The 23,108-nt window shown below is 33.2% G+C and overlaps 1 protein-coding gene across 1 annotated transcript in view; it reads right to left on the reverse strand.

The window, feature by feature from the left end:
- Positions 1-23,108, reverse strand: part of LOC129238265 (uncharacterized) — a 193,372-nt gene that overhangs the window by 40,794 nt on the left and 129,470 nt on the right. Inside the window, exons 8-13 of the mRNA XM_054873303.1 lie at positions 21,040-21,204; positions 18,274-18,418; positions 17,845-18,016; positions 16,481-16,600; positions 12,029-12,206; positions 10,243-10,393 (exon numbers count right to left, since the gene is read on the reverse strand). Of these exons, the coding sequence (XP_054729278.1) occupies positions 10,243-10,393; positions 12,029-12,206; positions 16,481-16,600; positions 17,845-18,016; positions 18,274-18,418; positions 21,040-21,204 (931 nt within the window). The remainder of the gene's footprint in view (positions 1-10,242; positions 10,394-12,028; positions 12,207-16,480; positions 16,601-17,844; positions 18,017-18,273; positions 18,419-21,039; positions 21,205-23,108) is intronic.

Raw genomic sequence — 23,108 nt, forward strand, 5'->3', positions numbered from 1 at the left:
TCTTTCAAAAAAGATTATTTCAGGTTTCATTTAAATGTTCACCATGAGCATGTCTACAGGTAAAATCCACCAAACATTTGATTCATGAGTGCCTAATTGTTGAGAACGTCGATATATTGATGTTGAAGATTGTTCAGCAATGCTTTGCTCTACAGCAACAAAGTTCTCAACGGAACGTCCATTTCTTGGTCTGCCAGTACTTATTCTATCCTCGAGATACTATGTAGTATCTGGATATTTTTTCACCAAACCAATCTTTGAATTGTCGAATCATTCGTACGTTTATTTCCACCAAAAATATCACGAATTTTGCGACACGTCGTTCTTAAAGATCGACCATTTTTATAAAAAATTTCAGTAATTTTAACGCGTTGTTCTATCGCATAAAATGGTACACATGTCTGCTTGATAAATGTCAGAGATTATTGAATAAAAGTTACAGATTAGGAAATATTAACAACTGATATCTAGGCGTCAGTTTTGAAATACTTTTAGAAACAGTTTCTTCAGACCCACTACTTGTTTTCAGTTTCGATGGATTAGTTCATGACAAAATTACTAACTATAAAAACTATTCGAATCGATAAGCATCACTGAGCAAAACATACAAAGCGAAGTATTTCTTTTTTTTCTTTAAGTTGACTCTAAGATCTTTTTAATACCTAAGTCAGTTGGTAGCTTTTAGAAAATTGAATCGAGCGCTTGAGATAAGCTTAAGAATTCGACGCTTATTTAAGTTACAAATTGATTTATGAGAACAAAATTTTTTATTTTAAAATTTATAAGCGTATCATGCTATAAATTTAATGTAAACTATTCCTTTTTTAGTTTTTCTAGTTCACGATAAGTCTTATTTTATTCACTTTCAACTTATATTCCTTTTACATATATTTTTTATTTTATTTTTTGTTTACGCTTTTAGCATTTTTATTTTCTCGTTAATACCATTAAAACTAAATCTAATTTATTTCCCGAGCAGCTATATTTTTGACATCCACGCATTGGTGTTACAACTGTAAGTATTAGTAAAATTGTGTTACTAAAAGCATCGGTTACAATCAAATTAGTGAAAAATTGCACTATCACAGTTGTGCGGCGAAAATATTTCCATAAATAAAAAATTGAATTAAAATTTATGTGTCCAGGATATGATGGGTATGCGGCTATAGAAAATTATCAGATGAATCGTTGACATGAAATCAAAAATGATGCGCGCTCACGTCAATGACATGGAAATGCAAATATAAATTGAAATTAATACTGACAAAATTGCTCAAAGCAAATCAACGAAATTCGAATGCATACCGAGTGATCAATAATTCAAAAATAAATGAAAATTCGAAACTGCCTTTCAATTCAAAATGGACTATGAAAAGTTGTTGAAAATGAAATTTGAAAAGGTTTAACTGTGAAAATTTTGCAAACGGGAATGAGTGAGTGTTTGCAAGTAGATATTGTTGTAGGCTTTGGGGACGAGCATGTAAGAGATGAAAGAATAGAACGGGCAGATTCGCTTAGCAACCTTTTGGAAATCGAATTTCATAAATAAGTAATAAGAAAATAATTCACAGCTTTTGCTCCATTGTAATTGAATGCTAATGCATTTAGGTAAATGTTAACAAAACTTGTTTTCGTTTATACTCGTGTATACCCAATCCGATGGTGGTTAAAATAACAAAATTTAACTTTTTTTTGATGTTGAAATTTATATAATAATATTCATAATGTATCAAAAGTTCTACACCAGCTTTAAGCTTAGGCGTTCAAATTATTGGGTTTTAGGATTCAGATTATTGGCTCTAAGGGTTCAGATTCTTATTACCCCATAAGTAAAAAATCATCGTTATTAAGTAAAAAATTCCTTATCCATAGTGAATATCAACATATGTATTCTTATTTGTCGGGGAATAAATGCTTGGATATTGATTGGGAAGACTTTGAAATCAACCAGGGTATCCGAAATGAAAGTGAAATTTCACGAAATGGTGAGTTTTCTCGGTGGGGTTTTCTCAACTAAAGCATATTTGGGGGCGCACAGTGATATTTGGTCCCCATTTCGTGCCCATAAATACAAAAATAAACTACTAATTTTGGGAGCTTATTCTTTTCAGTTGGTTAACATGATTCTCCAGCTATTCAAATATGTCTAAGAGATATGCTGACCGTTTGCATCTGTGTTTGATTCGTGTAAAAGTCATAGTTGACGTAGCACACGGGTAAGTAAAGTTAAAATAACGCCAAAAGCCATAGGAGCGATCGATTTTAATTTTATAAAATAGGCTTTTCGTTTACTGGTGAGTACCATATAATTTACAGTTGTTAAATTTTTGAAAATGTTCAACTAAATGGACTATTCGATTTATGGCCGTATGATTCGGAACATCGTATAACATCGTAGATATGAGAAAGAGGTGGAGGTCTTTCACTTTCTATAGGATTTGAGGATTTGAAAATAGGTTGAATCAATTCGAGAAAAAGTTTGCGGTGGGTTAAGAAAATGTAGAAGCAAGATCAAGTAAACCTTTCTGGTACAACTAATTGGTCCTAAGTGGGCGACAAATCAACTCTGTTTAAGAGCAGCCACTCTAAGCAAAGCTGTTCATATCGAAGCATAAATAGAAACTATGTCTGGTTCTTTGTTAACAAACTAAGTCGTCACATTTGAATTAGACACATAAATATTTGAATGCCTTGGTACTTTAATATCTAAAACTAATCTTATAGCACCAGTCTGAGATATTTATCCATTTGATATACAACTTTGTGTGACGGAGTATACTTCTACTCCAGCAACTATAAGCCATTGAATCATTTTGAGTCTTGGGTTTTTCCTGATACACCTCATATGGAGGTAGAATTATCCTAGAAAGCACTTAAACAAAAATTATCGTTAAGTCAACATTATCACCAAATATTTTGCGAAAAAATAGACACATACATACATATATTTATGCAATTAAATAATTGTACTTAAATGTATTTGAATTCCCTGTGCGCAAGTTTGAAAAGTTATTTACCCTCACACATAAATTCGAGAGGCTCTGTGAGGCTTCAAGTCACATTGCTTTCGATGTAGGCAAATTTATATGTATATGTGTGCATATATTTGGGCTAAACCAGACCAAGTTCAAAGCAATGGTCCTATGATTTAAAGAGGATTTACTTTAAATAATAAAAAGATACATATTTATAAGAAATAAGCACACACACACGTAAATAAAACTAATACACATACAATACGTTCTTGAATGTATGAATAAAATTTAAAAATAAATATGCCAAAGTAAAGATAACAATAAAGAAACACACATCTATGCAAAACTGATACACATACAGAGTAACACAAATACACAGACAGTTTCAGTGAAAGCTGAATTTTATGAAATATCATTTGTGATAGATAAGTAATACACATATGCAGTTATGTTCGAAAATGCACATACATAGGCGTAATATAGAATGAACAGTTATATTTATATTTATATACATATATGTACATACGAGTATACTTGGGTAAACATACATATTTTTGCTGTTGTATTCTTGGTGTTAGCAATATATTTAGCAGAGCACACATTTAGAGGTGAAGTTAGGACAGAAAACCAAGCAAAAATTTGATTTGATCTGATTTTGAATTGAATTTCATCTGAATTAGTTTATTTGTTGTTGTTTGTTTTGTTTAGCTTTGTCTGTTATTTTTAGCTGTTAATGCTTGTCTCCTTCGTTGTTTCGTTCGAGTTTTCAGTGCGTATGTATGTTTTACTCTTTTTTCTTTTTTAATTTTGATCATCACTTCTATAAATATTCGGATAAATTTTGCCACTAAGTCCCAGAATTTGATAATTTTATGATCAAATAATTGTGTAAAATAAAAATGTAATCAGATACATTTTAAACAAATTGTTAATAATTTCGACAACTGAACCTGGGTTAGTAAAAATTGTAACAAATTTGAAAATCAAAAAAATTTTGTAAAGAAACCTTAATGCACATCTATGATAAATTGAGAAATAACGGATTTGGCTAAATGAAATTGCACTCACAAAAAAAAGAAAAAAGAAATAAATAAATAATGATAGAAATAACTAGCGTAGAGAAAAGTAAAAATTAAGAAACAACCTATGGAATACAAAAAAATGGAATTTTATTCTATATAAAAAAAATTTACTTTTTAAATTGAAAACTGCTAAATCTTTGAAAAGCTTGAAAGAAATTCTTACTTTGCTTTGTTTTATGCAGAATTTAGTTTACTTTTGGGCTTATTCTATATAAATACATATATGTATTTATGAACTAATATTTAGAGTGCAACAAATTTGTAGCTAAATCCGTTATTTTGATATTTCTACATGTGATTTGAAACATCGAAATGTAGTTTGTGTTTTCGTCATATTTTTCTTTTTAATTCGAGGGTTATTGTACGTGTGTTGCACATGTGAGTGTGTTGTGTTGTAAATAAATTTGAGGTAGTTATGTATGTATGTAACAGTGCAAACACCATTTTATCGACTGGCAAAATCCGTTCAATTTTCGAACTGAATTTAGTAGAAGTTATTAATCTGTAGCAAAAATATATAGCAAAAAAAAAAGATTTCTTTGAGTAAATAAGAAAAAAACCAATAATAAAATAAAAATATAATCAATATCACAATCCTGCAGAAAAGTTGAATATTTTTAAAAATAAAAAAATGTAGTAATTATTCTTAAAAAAAAAAACATGAAAAAAATAGTAGCGAGAAGAATATATAAAAACCATATTTAAATTTGATTAAAGAAAAACATTCAAATACTAATATTAATAGCTAAATCATCATTATTCCTCAACAAAAGAAAAAATTGAAAAAATTTTGATTACTTTTTGGCTGAAATTAAAATGAACAATCTTTTTAAATGTGCAATTTGAAATTTGTAGCAAATACTCAAACAATAATTTATAGTTTTTTATTTACCTTGAGCTAAGAAAATTGTTTTATTGTTTTTTACCATATCTTTATGTGAGTATCTTTATCTCATTATTTAATTATATCGTTACATCAATGGGGGAAACAAAACTAAATGTTAAAATGAAAATTATAGCGAAAACCATTATTTTTGAGCGGAAAAATAAATAAAAATTATAATAAGATTCAATTATTATTTTTGAATAATAATTTGTGAACAACTATATTACGCTGAATACATCGGTTTTCGCCTATTATTGGAAATTAAGCAACATCGCGAGCGGTTAGTACTTAGATGGGCGACCCCTTGAGAACACTGGATGTTGTCGACCGTTTGCGAGCTGATGGCACGGTAGCCAATGCTCAAAAAATCTTTTGGTAATGATATTCATATCATTATGTTAATAGTAATAAAAAAATAATAATAATAATTTATTTGAATTAACTACTAGAAATTTGGAAATTTTTATTATTTCCTATGCTTTATCCTCATATTTACGTATTAAAACTTTTTAGAAAAATATGAGAAAATTCATTACCTCTGAACAAACAAATTAAATTGAAAAATATTTAAAAAATTAAATTTAAAAAAATATTGTAAAAAAACTAATTTAGTTTCAATTAGAAATTATTAATTAAATTAAAAAATATATATACTTATATATTTTGTGTATAAAGTGTTAAAAACTTGAAACAAATTAAAATGTTTAGATAAAAAACGTATTAATAACAATTTTTATTTCTCATCGATAACGAGATGCATTCGAATAGTTCATGACCGAATTTCGGCTTTCGTTTTTTAATGGTGCTTACACCATTAAAAGTTAGTTTTGTTGTTGTTCTTGTTTTTTTTTTGTTTTTGATTTTGTTTTGGCTTTGATTTTTTTGTTGGATTTTGCTTGGTACTCTACCTGTAGCAAACCGCCAGAGTTGCGAAACTAATGAAGACGCATTTCACGATAACGGTTAATATGATGACCATGGTTAATGTGCTGATCCTATTTTGGTCTGAGGTGCCTGCAAAATGTTGGATGTAAGGAAGGAGTGTTTCCAATTCATTCAATGCCAAGTTATTAATCAAATTATTTATTGCAAGGTAGTATTTTTTTTTTAAATTTCGATAATTTTGAGTTTGTTAGCTGTTGGTCCTTGAGTGCCATATGAGTTTCAGGAAATACTCATACATGAGTTTACAAACTTAAATTAAGATCTCGTTGATCTGCAGCTTTTGTGTATAAAACGTAATTACATATTTTTTTAATATAGTACAAGAGAACACTAAGATAAAAAAAAAAACAAAATAAAATAAAAATATAACAGTTAGTAGCACTTACTATGTCAGCCTAAAGCAAATTTTTTATTACCACTGAAGAAGTGCTAGGGCAAAGCAGCGTTTGACATACAAAATATTTTCGCTTGATGAACCCTTCACCAGAAAATATTTCACCATGTATTTTTATTTTTCGCGGGACTTATTGCATTCTCGCTGCCTAATCTATGTATGTATGTCAGTTTTATTTTCAGCGAATTCCATTTGTGCGCGTAAATACATATACCTATGTATATGCATGTTTTTATGTTTTTATATAACTTTTTTTTTTGTTTTTTTTTTTTTCGTAATAGTGTTTAACATTATTAGCGTATAAAGGGAGAGTGTAGCAACAGTTTTTTCAACTTTTTCTTTAAACTGATTTTTAAACTGTTGCTGCTGGCGTGATTACCATTGTCATATCACAACCGGGTATGTGAAAAAATATGAAGAGGAAGCAGCGAAATATTCTTAAGAGGATGGACGTTAGGAACTTGTGCAAAATTAATTCTATATTTAAAAAATTGTAATTATAAAAGGAGTTACAAACTGCAGATATATATTTTTATATTTCGGATTTTTAAATAAAAATTATTAATTGCATTAAAATTGTTTAAAAGCGTTTTGAAGGCACTTCAGGAGTGTCTCCTTAATTGTTTATTTGTCATTAAGTAAATAAAGCAATTAAAATTACGTATTATAGATGACTATACTTTGACTATGCTTATGGGGCCATAAAGCGCACCACTGTCTCAAAAATGATTTTTATAACAATTTTGGTGTTTTGAGAAATATCTTGCTTTCTCAAAAAAATAGCCTTTGAGGGTATTAAATTAGAAATATAATATTTCAATTGCGATAAAAGTCACTTTTGAGGCAATGTTAAATTTTGAGTCGGTTAAAAACTCGACTGCTTATTACTTTTACATATTAATTGATGGAATTCTTTTATTTAAAGAAGCATGTTGAATTTAATTAACTTTTTTATGCAAATAGTCGTATACTGGAAACAAACAAATGGGGTTTTAAATATTATTTTTTATACTTTTGTAAACATTTTTTAGTACTGCTTCACCTTAATTTGCAACATTTCACTGCTTTGTAGGCAAAGTATATGTTTAATGTAGTTAATGTTTCTTAATATATCTGTGCATCTAAATACCATATTTTAAGAATACAGGATGCAAAGCTTCAGCGAAGAAAATGCTAAAATAATAAATTTAAATTAAAAATTAGATTTGAAGCCGAGCGCCTAAAAAAGTTGGGAGTTACTGATAGTTTTCCTACACTACTGCTAACTAAAAAGGCGCACTGCTGCCAGAAAACACTCAATGATTTTCTTCCAAATTTGCCAGATATTTACTATGGACTCTTTCTCATTTCCTACAGTAGATAGCGGGCCTCGCCAAAGTAGATAAGTAGTTTTCATATGTGAAATATCCCTCGCAGATTTCCGCGATGACCAAAAAGTACTGGGCTGACCGGAAAGATTATTTTGTTCGATTGCCACGGCCTAGTGCACCATGAGTTTCTTCCATCGGGCCAGAAAGTCAATAAAGAATATTATTCATCCGTTTTGATGTGTTTGAGAGATGCTGTACGTCGCAAACGGCCGGAAATATAAGCAAACAATTCTTGGATTTTGCATGATGATAACGCGCCATCCCACCAAACCCAAATTGTGCTGGATTATTTGACCAAACACCAAGTAAATACCGTATTCGCCTGATATGGCCCCGTGCGACTTCTTTTTGCTTCCCAAGTTGAAGTTACCAGTTCGTGGAAGGAGATTTCAGTCGATAGAGGAGATCAAAGAGAATGCGACGAAGGAGGTGAAGGCCATGTCTTCTTTAGCCTACAAGGGGTGCATGGAGGACTGGGTTGAACATTGGCGCATGTGTGTTGCTTCAGAGATGGGTAATATTTTGAAGGAGATAAAAAACCTTTGCCTGAAATTTAACTTTGTTTAGTTTTATTTAAACATTCCCGGTGCTTTCTGATCATACGGTATATTCACTTAAATATATAAAGTGTTTAATTTTACACCTTGGAATTTTTTGGGTAGATATTTTGCCAGATATTTCTAATATTTGCGTTACTATAGGAATTTGCCGACTGATTTAAGCGGTGAAGCAGTTATTCCACTTTTTAAAAAAGGAATAAAAAAGATAAAAATAATTATGGACCATTATCACTGCTTTTATTCATTTTCAAAACTTTTGAAAGCCAATGAAAGGCAGAATTTTATCATACATTAAATTTCTTTAGCACTTTGCAGCTTGGATTTCGATCTGGGCTCTCAATTGCGGATGCTGTTTTCATCTTTAGTTCCTTTTTTCACAAAGGAATGGGTAGTAAGAAAACCTGCGGTGCATTATTTGTTGACAATCTCTGGCAAGCTCAGTGATAATAGGTATATTCAGCTATATGTTCCACAGGACTCAGTCCTTAGACCTATACTATTTTTGTAACATTTGTAAAAGTTACGCCGTCTTGAGTAAATCTTGTAAGTACGACTCGCAATCTTGACTTAAGGTGAGTGAGTGGAAAGCTCCGAATAAACCAAGACCAAAAGAACAACGTCGTTTTCAGTCAAAAAATGAAGCGATATTAACGGTTTTTATGGATTACAACGGTATTGTACATTATAAGTTTTTGACAAAAAGTCAGATAGTTATGGACTGGACTGGACCGTTTATTTAGACGTTTTCGTAAAGCAGTCCGCCAAAAAGGAAAGGTTTTGTGATTCCGTTAACTCCCGTTGCACAGAGTTATCAACACGTAACTTTTTCACCAAAAACAAAGCGAATAACATCAAAGCCATCGTATTCAGCTGATATGGCTCCGATTTTTTCTGTTTGTTTTAATTAAAAAACCACTACGGGGAACAACTTCGAGTTTTAACAGCCGATAGGAAATAACGGAAAAATTCAAGACGGCGCTGATGGCTATACCGAAAAGGGGGTTCCAGAAATACTTCGAAAGCTGGATCAAGTGCTAGGGTAAATAAGTCACAAGGTGAATTATAAATATACTTTGTATTAAGAAAAATGCGCTTTAATAAAAAGGAATATATATATTTACGTATACGGTTAGGTCTTTTATCTTAATGCTTACCCACAAAGGAAAGTTACTATGAGTTATTATCACTATTCGGTGACTACTTATAAATGCCAAACTTCCTTGACCTTGAAACCAAGGATTATTTTGCATATAGCTAGTCCTATGACTACATGTGATGAATGAGCATCTGCTCTTAGCTGGTGGTATCAGCCTTCGCTATTCCCTTTAGCATAGGAATGATTGAAGTCTGGTGTTCAATTCCAGATTCAGTGGCTGGCTTGTGTTGTTGCTATCGCTATGTGTTAACTTACACCCGGGAGCGTCAATTATGAGGAGAATAATACCATATGGAATTGACAATTTGTAAGGCCTGGAACGTCTGCAGTGTCTAAAATACTTCGAAGGCTACAGAGCCTCTGAAGTTTGTTGTTGGGCACTAACTAAAGAGTAATGGCTAATTTCAAAAGGTACTTGAACAGGCACTAACACACTTCTCACAACTAAAGAAAACGTGAAAACTTGGAGTGAGTTTCGCACTTTCTTTCCCTATTATAACCGTTTTTACTTTTATTTTTTTCTTTCTGCACATATAAATTCACGTAAGTTGTATAATAGTTGTATAATATATATAAATATATTTCTAAGCTACATATTTTAAAACAAATTAATTTATTCTTTTTTAAAAAAATGTATATTATTTTTCAAGTTTTTATAAAATCATTTGCAGAGAAGATGAAATTCTAAAATACTTAAAGAAAAAATTATATACCTTTCAGAAGTTGGGGTCACGTGAAAGATATATATAGATGTAAATACTACATGGATTGAGGCAGAGGCGGAGAAATATTGCGCTTCTCTTTGCCCCAATGTAGTATCTTAGCATCTGCGAATGCAATAGTTATCGTTTAGTTCTACACATAGGCATCTTACCATATGGCGTCTCCTTCTTCTCCATTTTGATAGTATTCTCCGCAGTTGGCAGCGCTTCCGTTGGCAGTGGTGTGGTCAATAAAACTACAAGGCTACAATCGACGCCGCCCCAACCCATATCGCAAAAGCAACGATTCGTATTCGTACATACCTGCAGATTCGGAAATTGAAAAATTGAAGAAATTGGAAATTGAAAGTAATTAATAAAATTTGAAAAATAGAAAATATTTTCAAATTCGTTTGCTCAGCTAAGGTTTTAAAAATATAAGTTGCCTTTACAATAATTTTTTAAAATAATCAATTCCCATGGCTTTGCACATTGCTTGTCGGATATACACCCATATCCACACAAACACACATACATATTTTTGGCCAAGCAAAATGGATATTGCAAGGCAAGCCCAATCAACGTGAAAGCTTCGCTTAAACACTATTTCCATTAAAAGTTGCAGCTTTCAGAATGGATTAAAAATGCAAAATGACAGCGCTTCCAAATGTACAATTCAACTTACGAGCCCGATAGCCAACCATTAACCAACCAAAATGAGCAGTGTAAAAGCTTTTTTTGGTTATGACCCTCCACGTGCATCTGTGTTTGCGTGTGTTTGTGTGGAGAAGCTTTTGGAAATATTTTAAATTTTTAATTACATTAAAACCTATTTGGCTATTGGCTGTGCTGCGCCGTATACAGCTCAGCCTGATGGCGGCGACCAGCGTTGACCCAATAATGAGGCTTGTCGACATTCTGGCCGGACAAGCAGATAGCGGAATTTGTGTTCTTGTGTCTTGCTTGCTCAGTCAATACAGTTCTGGTTAATGCTAGTCCTTCGCATATATGTATGTATGTATTGCTAGTCCGTCACCATTGACCGTAAATGAGCCACTGCATGGAATTTACGGTCGAATTTCGGACTATTACTGCACAAAAAACCACTATGATCACAAATACATACAAACATGTGCATACTTATTCCCTTTGTAACACTATCTTTCGTTCGTATTGCGTAATTATTCGCGTTGTTGTTATTGTTGTAGGAAAGTGCTGAGTGCTGTCGTTAAGATTTATTGCAGGCGTGTGCAGGTCAGCACGGCGTATACGTAACATTCCATACATATCGCAGTGATGCAAATTTCACCAACAACATATTCTTCATTCACAAGGTTGTTTGTGTTTTTTGTTTTTGTGTTTTTGCAAAGCTCCATGCATGCAATTACTATTCTTGTTTTCCCCTTTGGTTGTATCACATTTTTGTGTGCATTAATCAGACGCCTGGTAACGCGCCTGCGGCTGCGGCTGCGTAATCACATTTCAAGCGCTGCTCGTTATTGTGGGTTAAATACTTTAATGGTTGAATGGTCACAGGCTTAAATGGTTAAATTGTAGCAGCAGCACAGCTTTTTGCCCATTGGAGTGGCATGAAATTGTATTTAATAATTTTGTACGTTGCACGAGTATACAACCTCGATTTATTCTTTTGATGCGAGATTCGTGCCGTTCATTTGGCGGCAGAAATTTTATAATGGCCACCCGCCTTATAATATTATTATTATAATTTTGTTTGTTCGTTCGCTTGCTGTTTTCAGTGACACTCAGAAATTCACTGGGCAGTGAAAAGCATAATCCGAATAGGTTAGTGTATGTATGCATGTATGTGTGTCGCTGCGGAAATGATTATATTTGTAGATTTTTTATATATAAACACTCTTATTAATCTGTTTATTTTTTTCTTTGTTATCGATTTGAATTGAAATTAATTATTGCTTTTGTGCTTATCTTCCTACTTACTCCACGTTCTGAACACTCTTGGCCTTGTTTATCTGTCGGACATTTTGTTTGATCGACGTGTGGAAAAATGCTGACGCAAGTCTGATTCAGGCAAATCAAATCTTTACCGCATGGCGTACCATCCTTAACCAAGCCATGTTCCGGATACTCATTGGAGCCCACTTGACCGCTGGTGGCTCTGAAGTGGAAACAAAAGAAAATTATATCAGGAATATTGTGATGAATATTAATGTTAATAGAATATAAAAAATGAGTATATGAGCATAAATAATATAGAATATAAGAAATTAAAGTCTACTGTTATACAAAAATTATTGATGTTACAATGAATAAATTAGTTTTGTTAAGATTAAATTAGGAAAAGAGTATTTGTAAATGATTCTTTCATTTCATTTGCTAAACTCTGTTTGGTTGATGGTGACTAGCAAGCAATTTTTTTAAAAATTTTTTAGCTCATTCCCTGGCCATTGTGTTCTGCATATCGAATAATATGAAATATGACAGGAGATTTTCGAATTTGCTAGGAATAGATAGACAGAATAAATAAAACTCTTCAAATTCACTTCTTTTTTTATTTATGCTAATGAGAAGTAAGCAGAGATAGAAAATAAGACACTTCACACTACCTCTTATTACTTGAGAGGAAAAAATTACGCACAAAAGTGAGCAGGTAATTAAGTTTTTGTACATTTTTGTTACTGTTGCTCTCGGACACTCATCGTTCGGAAAAAGCAAACAAGTTTTTTTTGGTAATAGAAAAGTGTTTTTATATTTGTTATGGTGTTTCTTATTGTTTATGATATAATTGAAGTTATGGGTAGAGAATTTTGCAATTTAATTTTGTGAGTTAAAATTATTCATACATTTTACACTGGGCAGAAATTGTGACTACGTAGCTAGAAGTTACTACTAAATAAAAGAAAATAATATGATTGCTTATCTTCAGCGTATCATTTTATGGAGTTACACGTTTTTTTCTGTGTATCATAAATGCGCCCACCATTAAAATTTTAGCACATACATGTCGTGCAAATAAATTCCCAACGCTTCTCTTCCACTCATCTACATCAACTTAACAATCTACCGAACACAAAGGTGGCGCTATTCTGCTTTCAGTGAGTTTAAAAGAGTCGCTGAGTGTGAGTGACGTCATACTTAGAAGATTCATTCGGGTTTTGTTGGTGTAATTTCTTCTACTTCTACAATTTTTGTTCGCAATTTCAGACTTCTGACATGCAACTGCATGCATGTGACGTCACACTTGTACTCTATCACTCTTGCATGCACTTATTTTTTCAATAACCCACAAACGAAGAGAATTCAAAGAATAAGTCACTGCCAAAGTGTCTTTGCCTAAGAGATAAATAGGCGGGCGATAAATAACCCATAGCAGAAAACGCAAGATCGTACAGGGAGATTTAGCACGGTGGGAAACATATTTTTCTTGAGAGTTTTACGCTAGTTTTAGTGAGAGTCACAATAAAAATAAAAGGAGTAGGTTATTCTTGATCTCCTGTAGTTACATTTCTATAGCGAATCTCTAAACAACATTTACACGTATTTCGTTTTTGTAAAACTGATTCTTATTATCAAAATTTCAATGAGAAAGTATACAGGCAAACAAAGCAGCAACAAATAAGCAGACCACTTTACAACCAAGTTACAAAATTGCAAAATCAGTTGTTTATCTTTTTTCTGGAATATTGATATTTTCTCATTTAGTTAAAGATTCTAATTCCTTATAGCTAAAAGTTTCGACTGCAAAAATGTTTGGGATTTCAGTTAAACTCTTAATGGTAATAAAAATGTGTGAACAAGACAAAAATGAAAATTAATTAATTAATTAGTTGGTGGTCTTTAGAATGCATAACCTGATTTTCTACCAACCTTGATTGCTTTTGATCTTTGCTCACCTACACACGAATTGGAAGAATAGACACGACTTCAAGATTTTGAGCAAAAGAAAAAACAACTACTAAATTTAAAACTATTTATGTATCTTCGTTAAAAAATACGTAAATACAGGGAAAACTACTTGGAAAAGCTAAAATATATATTCGATTGTGTTGCGATGCACTATTAGAGGCAAAAGAAGGAGGTGCAATCATGCAACGGGTTTCGCTCTCCAACTGACTTTCAAAAGACTTGGGCTTAAGCCAGAAATATAAACAAACCGTCTCCTTATATCGGAAGCACGTACGTGCAATTTTTCCATGTTTGAAAATTTATTGACTGGATAAAACTTTGGATGTTCTATCTTATTTCCATATCTTTTCTATCTTATACCGTATTTCCACCAAATTCACCGCCATTGCCGTCTAAATTACCGCCACCGAAACCGCCTCCTCCAAAGTTACCACCGCCGAAATGTAAAACTATTTGAAAACTATTTGAAAAGGATAACCACGAATAACTTTTTATATTGGAAACAAGACCTTCTAGTATTAAGAGAGCAATAAAATATCAAATTCTATTTCTCAATAAATAAATTTTTACTCATGTATGGCTCTGGCATAAGGGGGACGAAATATTTCAGGATATTCTATATATGAATCTGACATTTAGCAGCCTTCAGGGTATCTCGTAGCTAACAATATTATTAAGTTAGGTAAAACATTATAAACTTTTTTTCGTTTTACTTCAACGATAAAATTATTAAATAGTTATATTTATTTTTATTTGCAGCTAACTAATCTTTATTTTTTGAACATTGAAATAAGTGCTCTTTTTCTGAAGGATAATGCCAGTAAAAAGAATAGTATTAGGTTCATTGAAATTATGACGAAGGAATTTAAGGAAGTTGTAAACTGAACGTTTTTGTTTAATTACGTAGAAATTTAGTTAACTTACGACTTCTATCTTGACTCTCTTAGATTTACCAGTATTCAGCAGAATTCTTGGGTTTAAACGATGATGTTGCCATTAACAGTTTTGTTAAATTTTTGATGAAATTTCTTAAAACTATTTGCAACAAACTAAAAATTTTGATAAAATATACTTAAGTGAGTCTGCTGAACATCCAATTGCTTTCTATCTGCTTACAGCGATCGATTTGAAATAAGTCTTAATATACGAGAACGTAAGCTCTGCCATTTGTGGAAAACCATCAAGACGCACACCACAAATAGGAGGAGGAGCTCGGTCAAACACCCAAAAAAGGTGTAAACGCCAATTTAATAGACCTACTCGTATATAAGCTTTGCTAGAGAACTATTTTGCATTGATTCTCCATCAGTTTGCTGTACGAGCCTGAATATACTATGTATTTGGGGAGCCGACCATTTCCAACTTTCAAGGACTACCAAGCTTAGTCTCAGCTACCAATGAGAAAAATACAAAATAAATATTTTTCCTAAGCAAAAAGGGTTTTTAAAACGTATATTTTATTCTAAGAAACCCAAAAAAGTTTAAAAATATTAAGAGGAACAGAAAATATATCACATTAAACAAATTTTCCACATTAAACAAATTTTCCGTAATATATCTCAAAATTATACATTTTTTTTAATTTTTTGAATTGACTTCTTATTATAAATCAAGAGTATAAATCAACTAATTTTCAGAAAAACTTAACGCTTATATTGATCGGAGTTCAATCAATTGACATGGAGTCGCGCAGTATAGTTTTGTTTAGTTGGAAAGTGGGTTCTATAAACTAAATTTGCTGGAATAGGAGTTCAAATCTGTGCAGAAGGATTATGGTTCAATGGTTCATCAAGTTCGTAAATCATTTTATAAGATTAAAAAAGAAAGCAAAATTGGAACTATCCTCGAGAGCAGTTCGATTATAAAAGTTATACTTAGCATTTTCTTATGACCAGCTATAGTGGAAAGGCTGATGAGCTTGAGACGACTATTTTATGGGCTATATTATATATCCATGCTCATCAAAGTTATTCCAAAGTCTTCTGAATTCTTTCTCAAGAAAAAATAGATTAAACAGAATTCGTGTTTTAAATTAAAAAAAAATAAAAAACACAGGGTGCGCTATATTATATGTCCGTATGTAAAAGCTGAATAACTTTGTGATTTACCAACCGATCGACTTCAGCATACATGCTTTCGATACTTCAATTCAGTACAATTTCAATCATGGATCGCTTTACACCGAAACAAGCGAAATCGACGCTATAAAACCCAAAATGCTTGACAAGGTGATGACAAACGCACGAAAAGATCGCAGTTTGTGATTGCTAATAAAGGTGACCACTTGATTGATATTGTAAAAAAAAGTTTTAATAAATTGTGAATAACCTAACCAAATAAAAATACCTCACTTATACAAAGTGGTTGTTTTCTTTTTTTAAAGTTATTCAATGTTTCCAAACCGACATAAAGATAGCCCTGTATCATTTGTAGAGAAGTGGTTTAACATTTAAAAATAAAAGTTATTATAATAACTATAAGTTAAAAAGTAATAGCAGCGAAACAAACTCTATTTGTTCTACTTACTTGCATTCATACTCCAGTCCTTTGATCGATATAATAGTATTCGAATAAAGCTGATCAATGCCATCACTAACTGGTTGACGTTCGCCTTCTTTGCACTGAAGTGTGCCACACTGTACATTTCTAAAAAACAAAAAAAAAAAAAATACAAAGAAAAAGAAAAGAAAAAAATATTTAAGGCATTTGGAAGGTTGAAATTTTAGTACTGGTGCACCTTGAGTTTTGCTATCACTAAATATATTGGAATAAATTATATTTTTTGTTATAGTGTTACTATATATATTTGTTCAGTAGTATATATAAACAACAATTTCAGGCATTCGTTATAATGCGCAGCAGCATCAAGGAATAAGGTGATTAAGAGTCACTTTGAATTATGAGTCACTTTAAATTAAAGAGTCACAAGAATTATGTGTAACTTTAAACTTGCATTTTTATACATTAAAAATTTAATGAGCTATAAAACTTCGTACACAATATTTGGTTGAAAATATGTCGGGTTCATATGGTATTTATATTTAGTTATTTTATAGCCGTATATATATATTTATATAACGTTATTAAAAATTAAACAAAAGAAAAGTAGTCATATTGTAACTCAGTATTTCAATTCAGTGCAAAATGTGAGTATTCCACTATAATAAGTGGTGTTATGCCTTCGCACTAAAATTTCAGTGAAAAAGTTGCACTAGGCTGAAGAGAATTTCTCTGCAATATTCTAATGTTAATTTTAGAAGAACATTTTTCTACACCCCTATCAATATTGTATAGGGAGGCTAATATTTTGCAACTCACCACTAAGAACCAATAGCATTAGTGGAAAAATTTGACACTATTACGAGTACTAGCTATCAGTGCAAACTGCGAATTTATTGCATTAATCAATCCCTCTCTGATTGGTATTCATTTGAATTGCTAAGCTTAAAAAAACAAACAGACGGTGTGGCTTATCAAACATATTTTAATGAAATTAGATAAAAATTAAGAGACATTACAAATATGTATGATAACCTAATTATGCCTGATATTATTTCTTTTTAATTACTAAAAGATGTAGTGAAAAGGCACTCATTATATTTCCAACAGAGAGCGATCAGATTATGTTCGATGAAATTGAGAACATAAAGTTCCTGAGACAATTTTGCTATTGTTGGTGTCGGTATTAATTCAGCGCAATTGAAGCTGAATGAACCGCAGAAAAGTTGAACTACATTAATTTTTATGCGAAAATAACGCACTCTTTTACTTCATCTAACTTAAATTTCTGCAGTAATATAAAAAAATCTTAGCTATGTTATCTTCATAAAAATCAACAGGTATTTTCCCATTGCATTCATTTTTTTGTTTTTGGCTTTTGTTAAACTTACTCTGGCTCGCATTTGATATAATGTTCATTGGAATCACGCCCACAATGCCCGTTGATGGAACCCTTTGAGTTGAATTGCTCATAACATTGACGATCGGCTGCCGAGCCACCATAACCCCAAATCGCTTCGCATTGCAAATTCAAGGTGGGACAGTCACCTTGAAAGCAATAACCTAAGAAAAGTTGATTAAGTGGATTGCAAAAATTATTTAAAAACATAAATATCCTAAGAAAATTAGAGGATTAGTTTATATTTAAGACATTAGTTTATATTTATTATTTAAAGAAGAAAAATTATTTATGCAAACATTCTTATTCCTAAGCAAAAACGTCTAATAGTGATTTGAGAAAGAGACATTTGCTTTTCTTGATATTATTAGATTATAAATATAGAGAATATAATAATAAGTTTATAACGTTTCTTTCTTACCCGACACTCCCGCTTTGGTATGTCCGCACGGCGATCCGTTCTTTTTAAAGACATCTGCTGGGCAGTGACCAATTTCACCATCACAATATTCTGGCAGATCGCATTCGTTGTGCGAATCACGGCAGATGTAGTCCTTCGGACGTAGCTGAGCGACATAAGGAGAGGAGAAAAGTTATAAGAAGAAATAAAAAATGAGGGGATGTAAATAAAAGAGTAAAATAAATCTTAGAAAATGTTAAGGGTTGCCGAAGAATATATATGTTTTGATATAAGAAAAGTAAAACTTCTTAAAACTAAAAAAAAAAGCCAACATGAGATTGAAGTTGAACGAAGGAATGTCTTTAATATCGTTACCAAATTTATTATAAGACCTATTTTGAAAGAAAATTGATTCGAGGTATGGAGTTTGCATGATTGTACAGGGCGAAAAATAAATTTTTACATACGCTTATAAATTACATAAAATAACTATAGGAGAAGGATTTACTAACAAGTTTTGAGATTTTTATTTTATAACGAGAGATTTTGGCATTTCCGACAGCAAAAACATATCTAAATGCATATATGCAACATATCTATTGCGGTTCCAGGTCGGACTAATCAAGAAAGATATTCACATGCAATATTAGGAAAATGTTGACTGAAAGTACTCAACCCTATACCAGTTTACAGGAAAAATCGTCTTAGAGACTTAAAGGTATTATTATTTTGGATAACTAAAGAGACAGTTTTTAAAATAATTTGCAGAATAGGTTAAGTTCAGTTAGCAGGTTGCTTATCTCAGACAAGGCCCGCGGTTGCCCTAAGGCCCATGGTGATACCTGCATTTGATTTTCATCCTCTACGTAAGTTACTTATATCACTTAGATCTTTTCAAGAAGATAAATAGTCCCTCCAGTGATACATTTTGCAATTTCCCAAAAATTAAATGGAACAGGAGTTGACAAGAGCATTTTCGCAGCTGTATGGGTAGTATCTTAGCTGATGCCCGAAGGTTTCCTCAGTTGGCAATGATATTAGATATATTAGTTTGAGAAAAAAGAAACCCATTATTAAATCAGCCAAAACTGCGCGTCATTAACTGTTACAGTATCGGTAGCATAAACACCATTCACAATTTTCGTAGACTGGCTTGCATTTTCGCCTTTATTAAAGAAAAACTACAATTTTGTTATGAAGTTTTTTTTTTGATTTCCATTATTAACACTCTGTAACTCACAGCAAACTGTTTTTTTAGTGCAAAATGTCATTTAAATTGTTTGATCGATACTTTACGAGATATCGCTCACTACAGTTATCTACTGAGCAAATAATAAATTTTTGTTTCCCAAAACTAATGAATGATATCCTTCTCCACTTGGTTGCGGGATCGTCAGTAGGAACAGCCTACTCAGCTCTTTACCTCGGCTAGCAGTCAGTTTTGTGTGTTATTCTTAAGTTGGGCTCGAGTTACAGCGTGACAGTGTAAATAAAAGCTCCTTTTATAGCTTAGGTATACCTCATTTGTCCGCCAACAGGTAGGCATTCTTACTCCTACATGTCTTTCTGTCTCTTTCCTTCTGAAAGTACGCCTTACTTCTCTCTTGAACTTACAATAGCGTTGATCTCGTTCGTAGAACAGCATACATAATCCAGTTCTGCTCAATTGTTTTTCGTACTCACTGAAGTCCAACAACTTTTTCAGTGGTTGCGCATAAAAAGAATAACATTTTATTCTATTTTGGAGAACCGGGGTCTGAAAGTTTTGAGTTGTGACTCAAGCTATTCAACAACAAGCTATGCTTATGTCAATGGCCGTTTAGTTCTTGTTATGCAGTACCGGGATAGAATCACGGCTGCCAAATGAATGTAAACACCCACTCGTATAGCCCACGAGCAATCTGTGTTTGTTACTAGTACCAAGTAATCTAGTCCGAAAATGCCTGAATTCCCTTTCGTCTCCTTTACTTCTTCAAAACCGCTCAAGCGATTTTGGCCGATTCTTTCTCGATTAGGGTTCCCTTAGAAACCGGACTTTTCATCAATTCAGTATGAGCTGGGTTAGTGCACAAGCATGCACATTTGCGAGATCCCTCTGGCCACATGCTTATCTAAGGCTAAAAAAGTCGCAGCTTTCAAATTTTGTAGGTATTCTTTCCGGACATTTTCAGTTAGGTATCCATGTGGGGGAACTTGATAGTGCTTCGAAAACTCTCTGCAGTTGCTATCTGGAGGATGGGGGCTAGCGTCAGACACCTTGGTTCTTACATTTTTGGCTACAGCTGTGGATATAGCAGGTGAGATGCCACACACCTGACTAATTTCATCAGTAGTATAAATCAGTTAACACAACCGCAATAAGTCATCGTTTGATCTTCTCCACAATCCATAAAAATAATTCACTTTCAAAACCGCTTTTTAACCTTTCTTTCCTGCCCTTTCTTTTTAACGTTCTAAATTGTAAAACGACGAAATTTTTGTTGCTTATCCAAGTGAGCCCTGGCTAACCTTTTAGTCTAACCTAACCCATGCACAAACAGACTTGACAGAATCTTCAGAGTTTACTGTGAGGTACAAGAAATTCCTTGTGGGGTGAAAGCGTGGTTTGCGAATGGTTATGATACGTGCCCTATTATTATGAGGGATGTGGTTGAAATGTAGAACATTTTTTATACCAGGGTGCGTCGTCACGATATATAAATATTTTATCTCTAACTCCACTTTACTTGTACCACCATTTCATGCACAAAAGTCATTTAAATATATCACGAGAGTACGGATACTTACACGACACTGATCACAGCAGGCACCGCTGGCACACTGCGCCTCTGATTTCAGTTTGCAAGTGATGCCATCGCAGCACGAATCCAAGGCACACTCCTCGAAAGTGCCACAGTCACATTCTTCGTCTTCTTCGACGATCTTATTGCCACAATTGCGGCGCATTTCGATCTGAAACAGTAAAGAAAGAGAAGGTTTTAAATTCATAAAGATGTACTTGAAAAAAAAAAATATATGTATAAATTGGAATATAGTTTGTTAATAAAATAATTGCTATAAATCAAGTATTTTCTCTTTAAAAAGTACATTTCGCGCTTACTCTTCTTCAAGAGAGAATTTTAGTAAATATTGGCATTAGTCTAAGTAACCATACCTAAAGTTCGAAATTTGCCGCGACAGCAAATATTTCTTGGCTATTTTCAGCAAAATCCAATTTGATTTTTTTTAATATTCCAATTTGTGAAAAAGCGCTTACATAATCCAATTATGGTGTCACCTTGATGCTCGAGTGCCAGAATGCAACTCAAAAATGTCAAAAATAGTTTCAGCTTTTTATATCTGCCACTAATTCAGCAGTGCTATCGCGTGTCACGCGTGTTACTGCCACCAGTTTCACTTTGAAACTGCAACCTCCAAACTGCAGTGAAAGTCACTCATACGCCAGCGTGGCTGAAGGAGTGAACGTGCCAGCAGTAGAATGAGGACAGCAACGGCTGCCGCGGCGACAATAACGCGGCAAAACAATACAATATGAAATGGCAGAGAGAAAAAAACAAAAAGGAAAATGAAATCGGAAAGAAAAACAGAAAAGAGATTTTACTAACAGGATTTGAATGCAGTCGGCCGGGCAGAGGCTGTGCGGATGAAGGATGAGCGCATGTGGCAGTGCTGTGGGCAGCACCGAGGGCAACTCGGTATAAGGGGCTCGCAATGCTAACGCTTGAAGTGTTGTTGTTTGGTACCGTTTGGGTGTCGATGCTGCGTTCGGGGCACAATTAACCTCAGCATGCAGCAGACACACACACACACTCATACTTACTATAATAGCTGAAAAGCTTCGAGTGTCTAGAGGCGCAGCGAAAGCTTAGCTGGGTTACGCGTGTGAATGCGAACTTATGTACGTGTGTATGAGTGTGTTGGAACAATAAATAAGAAACGAGCCAACGAAATTGCCACGAACGAGGTCGCTGCGTTCACACATGGCTGCGGCTAAAAAAAGGGGAACTGGAGAGGCACACGCACTGCCAGTAAATACATGCACACATACATACATGAATATGCATTTACAAATGCTCGCGGATACATATAGAACAAAGTTCAAAAGCACTCCGCTTCTGTGGCTACAAGTGCGGGTAGAATATGCTTGTGGGTAGGCTCAGTGACGTGAATACCTCAATTGGCGTGTGAGGCGAATATCAACGTGTTTTGGAAAAGCTGAAATATGATACGAGTATAGAAAAAAGTCGTCAAATAACAATAGAAAAAAAATTACATAGAATTGCAACTGGCAAAGGTAATGAGTCGCAGAGATTGAGATAATATACAAGAAACGACTGTCAGCCATTGAGGCAGTCACCAAGACAGCCCGTCTATCTTCAACACATACGTCACTTTTTTTTATTCGTGCAAGCCACTCAAGACAAAGGAGTCAGTTATGCAAACAAAGCCACGCACACACACATACAAAAAGGCAGTGGCGAGCACAACTGAGTGCATGATGACTTTTGACGCGCCTTGAGTTGTTGTAAACAAATATGTAAACATTTAGATAAAACTTTCATATTTTATTAATCTTAACAAATAAGTATGAGCGATGACATCATTCTAAGGTCGATCATGAGCACTTCTACAGGTAAATCAGCAAAACTGTCGATTCTTTAATTCCTGTTGAGAGCGTCGAGATATCTATGTTAAAGGCTGTACAGCAACACTTTGCTCTATAGCAGCAGTAACCTCAACAGAACGTCCAGTTTTTGATTTGCCAGTTCTTTCTCTAGCCAGTTTCTACAAATTGTTTCACTAACCTTTGAATTATCGATTCATTCGTAAGTTTATTTCTTCAAAAAATTTTGCGA

Source organism: Anastrepha obliqua, chromosome 2 (assembly GCF_027943255.1).
Source record: "Anastrepha obliqua isolate idAnaObli1 chromosome 2, idAnaObli1_1.0, whole genome shotgun sequence".
NCBI lineage: Eukaryota > Metazoa > Arthropoda > Insecta > Diptera > Tephritidae > Anastrepha > Anastrepha obliqua.